General features: G+C 35.0%; 1 protein-coding gene and 1 pseudogene across 1 annotated transcript; both read left to right on the plus strand.

The window, feature by feature from the left end:
- The first annotated feature begins 785 nt into the window (after positions 1-785).
- Positions 786-3,460, plus strand: LOC147560186 (polyphenol oxidase, chloroplastic-like). Its single transcript, XM_086662273.1, has 2 exons — positions 786-2,176; positions 2,733-3,460. The coding sequence occupies exons 1-2, from the start codon at positions 950-952 to the stop codon at positions 3,303-3,305; spliced, it is 1,800 nt and encodes a 599-aa protein (XP_086518399.1). The 5' UTR covers positions 786-949; the 3' UTR covers positions 3,306-3,460.
- A 1,183-nt stretch (positions 3,461-4,643) lies between these two features.
- Positions 4,644-5,873, plus strand: LOC147560187 (polyphenol oxidase, chloroplastic-like; annotated as a pseudogene).
- The last annotated feature ends 213 nt before the right edge of the window (positions 5,874-6,086 follow it).

Below are 6,086 nucleotides of genomic sequence, written 5' to 3' on the forward strand. Positions count from 1 at the left end.
AAAACGAGATCTTCCGCCTAATTTTTAGTTGACTAATGATGCACTTTTTCTTCATTGTTATTTTTTGTACGTGTTTTATATCTTGTCACACAAATAAATTTTGCTCTTTCTTCTAATGATAGAAGTGATTTTTTTTTTTTTTTGTTAAGAGATAGAAGTGATTTGATAACACCTAAAACAACGTTTAAATGGAATGAATGGATTGATAACACATGTTATGCAATATTAGAAGATAATAGCTTGCCAAACTTGTAGTGAAATTACGATAGTAAATTATTCACGTCTGGACAAGTTAACTTGTTCAAAGGAGAAATGATATTTTGGGTTGAAAAATTATCACGATATTTACGTTAAAATTTATTCAAAGGAGAAATGACGTACACAAGTGTTTTTTGAAAAGTTTATTTATCAAATATTTTCCTGACATACTTTAAAAAATATACTAAAAATTAATAAAACTTCTAGTCTAAGTTAAACTTGCATCCAAACAAATGTATTAGAAACAGTGTTTAAAGAAATATGATTTTCCGAACCACGGTTCAAATTTGACATATGAGTACTATTCAAAATACATTTTTTTTTTACCAAAAATTGAAATAGAAAATTGAAATTCATCTGTGCTCATAAAGTATATCGTCCAAGATTATGATGAACTTTTAAAATTAATTGATCTCAAAATTAGTTCATTTGTGGAGGCGGCTATAATCAGAATTTTTATGTTAATCCTGACTACTTAGCCAATTGCTATAAAATTAAAAGGGACAAGATTTATTTGAAAAAAAAATGTCAAAAGTCAAAGAAAAAAAATCAAAATCTATTGCTCACAATTTCCTTATTTGATTATTATTTCTCTTCACATTCACCAAAAGTAATAAAATGAAAAAAACCCACTTGCAAATCTTGCTATAAAAACCCTAATCTTTTTCAATATCAAAATTCAAACATAACCATGGCTTCTCTAATTTCTTCCCTAAGCCCCACAACCACCATTAAAACATCTTCTTCCTCCCCATCATCTCCATATCTTTCTCAAAAGAAAACACAAATCTCTGTCATTAGGACACCAAAACATCACAAACTCTCTACTAAAGTTCTATGTCAATCAAGAAACAATGATAGTAATTCCTCCATTAATGGAGTAATCGATAGACGAAATATGCTGATAGGTATGGGTGGTGCTAGTTTAGTTGGTGTAACTAGTAATGGTATAGACCAATCAGCCATGGCAGCTCCTATAGCTCCACCAGACTTATCAAAATGTGGTGCTGCTAATCTTCCTGCAGGTGCAACACCAATCAATTGTTGTCCACCAACTAGTCTAAATATCATTGATTTTAAACTTCCATCTTCTTCTACCCATCTTCGTGTTCGTCCCGCTGCTCACTTAGTAGACGATGCTTATATCGCTAAGTACACGAAAGCTTACGAACTAATGAGAGCTTTACCGGATGACGACCCACGAAGTTTTAAACAACAAGCTAACGTTCATTGTGCTTATTGTGATGGTGCTTATGATCAAGCTGGTTTTCCAAACTTAGAAATCCAAGTTCATAATTCTTGGTTGTTCTTCCCTTTTCATAGATACTATGTTTACTTTCATGAGAAGATTTTGGGTAGTTTAATTGGTGATCCAACTTTTGCTTTACCATTTTGGAATTATGATTCTCCTGCTGGTATGAAGATGCCTAGTATGTATGCTACTCCAAATTCGTCTCTTTACGATAAACTTCGTGATGCTAAGCACCAACCACCTTATTTAATCGATTTAGATTATAATATGGTCGACCCAAACTACACCAAAGAACAACAATATAAGCATAATTTGACGATTATGTATCGACAAATGGTTTCGAATGGAAAAACTTCACAACTTTTTCTAGGGACACCTTATAGAGCAGGTGGAACACCAGACCCTGGTGCTGGTTCAATAGAGAATGTGCCTCATGGTCCAGTTCATTCTTGGGCTGGTGATAGAACACAACCTAATGTTGAGAATATGGGGAATTTCTATTCTGCAGCTAGAGATCCTATTTTCTTTGCTCATCATGCTAATGTTGATAGAATGTGGACATTGTGGAAAGGGTTGGGTGGAAAGAGAAAAGATTTTAGTGATATTGATTGGTTGAATGCTGCTTTTCTTTTCTACGACGAGAACAAACAACTTGTGCGAGTGAAGGTAAGCTACACTCTCTCTTTCAATATGTTTAATTATGTGAACGTATTGTATAGGTTTTCTCTACTCATTGTCAATCAATTTTGAGTTGGATGATCACAAACTTAACATGGTACGGAGCTAAATCCACACGTGTAATAGATTTAAGAGCCACACATACTCCACGTCATTTATTTTCTTTTATTATAAAGCAAGAAATAAGGACAAGAAAACCTTTCTCCTAGCCATGGAATGGAGCATATCTCACTTGATTTTTTTACAAATAAAATATTTGTGAAAAAAAGAAAATTATTTGTGGAATATTAAAGTACAACATGATGGAATGAACCTTGATGCCTCACCTTACCTCCACCAAATGCAAAACTTTTTAGACTAATAAATGAACTTACTAAATTAACAATGGTCTTTCTCATGTGCCTCTAAGTCATAAATTTTTTTTAAGTCAAAGTTCAACTATTATTAGTGATTTTGTATATATTCATTCCAATGTTGAGTAAAAAAACAGAAAGAATTAATATCTTAACATATGTTATCTAATAAGACATATTAAATGCAACAGGTTAAGGACTCTCTCAACGAGGAGGATTTCGGGTACAAGTATCAAGATGTTGAGATTCCATGGTTGAAATCTAGACCTCTATCTCGAAAAGCAAAGGCAGCTTCTTCTACCCAAAAGAAAGCACCAGTCAAGAAAGAAAAAGCACCAGCCAAGAAGCAATCAGCAAGTGCTAACAATGGGTTCCCTAAAGAACTAAGTTCAGTAGTAAGGGTAATGGTAAAAAGACCACAACAAAAATCAAGAAGCAAGAAAGAAAAAGAAGATGAAGAAGAAATACTAGTGATTGAAGGAATTGAATTAGAGAGAGATACTTATGTGAAGTTTGATGTTTATATTAATGAAGAAGATGAAGTTAGTCCTGATAAAAGTGAATTTGCAGGAAGTTTTGTGAGTGTACCACATAAACATGGAAAGAAAGGAAAGAAGTTGAAGACATGTTTGAGGTTGGGGATAACTGATTTGCTTGAAGATTTAGATGCAGAAGATGATGATGAAATTATGGTTACTTTGGTGCCAAGACAAGGAGGTAATGATGTTAGTGTTGAAGGGATCAATATTGTGTTTTCTTCTTGATTTGGATTGTTGTTTTTTCATCACTAGTCCATGCATGCATGCATGCAATGCTCATAGGTGTATTCATTGTGTCATTGTGATTCTCTAAGAAAAATTTGTTTTGATGTTTATGTATCTTTGTGTTTTCATAATAAAGTTTCATGGGTTTTATTGAACTATTTTTAGTACTTTTTGTCTCATGGGATATTTGAATATTTGTGTGGTATACGTAACTATTTTTATTAGAAATCTGCAGTCACTTCCGACACCAGAATTAAAGGCTGATAAATTTGTTAAACTGGTCATTTTGGTTGAGTGGTAACGTATATGTTTTTTTTAATAGAGATACCAGAGTATCTTACCATTTCTGAAAAAAGAATGTAGATCGATTGAACTAATGTTTTTCACTTCGTATGGCTGCAAGAATGTCTGGTTTTCGGGGTATATGCTTGGGACGGGGAACCACATGACCAAAGTGAATTTTGTAGGCGCCAACCATATTTGTGCACTCTGTACTCTATCGGCAGGCTACCTCTATTGGTCATCCCAAAAATGTTCTCTATAGACACCTCACTTCTGTAGGCACTCCCAAATTTATCTCTACACTTTTTTCTTGTATATCCACTCTACCTATTACCTACCCCAACGACGAGAAGAAAACTACCGAAGAGAAACTCACGAAGAGGAGGTACGTATAAACTACGGGCCGTTCTTGATGGCCTCGAAGGTTTGTTTTTACGGTCTTTAGGATTCATTTCTATGTCTTTTAGGGTTCGTTTATATGGGTTTTAGGATTCGTTTCTACAACCACTGGAGTCAAGTGTTGTTTGCATAGCAGTTTATGAACTTATTTTATCCCGATCATGTTGTATCGGCAAAAATATTTCACCAATTCATATAGAAAAAATCTTTTTCTCGTTTCCATTGATGTGACGGAGAAATTTTATAAGTGTGGGTATGTACTTAAGATCAGCTACTTAGAACTTTCGTCAAGAATTTGTCCCATCAGATTTATCATTGGTTTAGACTCAAACATTTTTGTTGACTTCGAGTTCATTATGAAAGTGTTATCTTTCCGTTTTGAGTACGACTAGCTTCTCGTTAATTATTTAAAGTTATCTTGTCACTCAGTTAATCAAGGAGTTTAGTAAAATACTACTAATTAATCAACCAAGAGGAAAAAAGGGATGTGTACCACGTGAAAATTAAATTTGAAATCAATAGTTTATTCCCACTATACATTTTAATTATGCATTTTTTTCCCAGTTGACACTAGGGGGAAGAGATACAATTCTTCCTCTATTTAAACAAACAACTTTCTACCTTTCTTCCTCACACAATCAACCCAAGTTGACAATCATGTCTCTTTCTGTCTTGGCTACCACCAACCTCTCCTCCGCCACCACCGGAAATAACCCTCTCCGGAGAACGAAATCTGTCCAACCATCCGTTCTTGTCGGAAAACGTATATCTTATACTTCCTGTGAGAAAAAAACAAAACAAAGAGAGAGTTATTGTTGAAGGTAATGGTAACATTGATAGGAGAAATGTTCTCCTAGGGTTAGGTGGTCTATACGGAGCCACCGCCACGGTTGGTGGCTCCGCCGTTGGTGCACCATTAGCACCACAAGACTTATCAAAATGTCATCCAGCAACCGACGACGAAACGCAGGAGAAAGTTGGTTGTTGTCCTCCTTAAACAACTGCAAACCTAGTTGATTTCAAACCACCATCTCAAAATGAACCATTGAGAGTGAGAAAACCTGCCCACAAATTAACAAAATTTGAGATCGAAAGATTCGAAGCTGCCATTGCTGCAATGAAAGCTTTGAAACCAGATGACACACGGCATTATATGCAACAAGCTACCATTCATTGTACTTATTGTAATGGTGCTTATGATCAAGTAGGAACTCAAACTCTTCTCCAAATTCATGGTAGTTGGTTCTTCCTTCCTTGGCATAGATACTACCTCTACTTTTGGGAAAGAATTCTTTTTTTTTTATGAGAATTTGGGAAAGAATTCTTGGGAAGCTTATCAATGATCCCACATTTTCTATTCCTTATTGGAATTGGGATACCCCTCAAGGTATGTATATGCCAAAGCCATATCTTAATGGAAATTCCCCATTGTACAACGATTTACGAAATCATGACCATTACGAGTCGGTGTTGGACTACAAGTACGCGTATGGTCAACCGAACCCATCAACACCGGCCGAGGTTGATGGTGTTGTCATGAGTAATTAATGTTTCCTTGATAGGATGTCTAAGGAAACAAAAAGAAAGGCAGAACTTTTCATGTGGAACCATTAAGAGCTGGTCAAGCTGTGCCAACAAATGCATCTGGAAGTTGTGAAAATTTGCATAATATCATGCATCAATGGGTTGGTCCTTCAACTAAACCTTATTATGATCCGTGGCGAAAAACTTGAGTTTAAGGATCGTGACTGGCTGAACTCTGAATTCATCTTTTATGATGAAAATCGACAAGTCGTTAAGGTTAAGGTATGTCAAAATATCCAAATACCCAACTCTATTTTCCTTCTAGCTAGATCTAGGGCTTGGGTGTTTTTAAAACAAGATTAGTGTTTCTCAAATACACCATTCAAAATAAAGAAAAAAAAATCCTCTCTTATCCAAGTCTTGTTCTTTAAACATTAGTGAAAAGAAATACTTTTGAGGAGACTTTGACTTGACACAAGTGAAATACTTTCACATTCTGAAGTCAAAGATACTACTTGGCCCGACAAACATAGTTCGGCCGATAATGCAAAATTTGCCCATGTCACTCCTTGTGAC

The sequence above is a fragment of the Eschscholzia californica genome, unplaced genomic scaffold (genome assembly GCF_041429995.1).
Source record: "Eschscholzia californica isolate CP2 unplaced genomic scaffold, dmEscCali1.0.p SCAF_2, whole genome shotgun sequence".
Taxonomy (NCBI): Eukaryota; Viridiplantae; Streptophyta; class Magnoliopsida; order Ranunculales; family Papaveraceae; genus Eschscholzia; species Eschscholzia californica.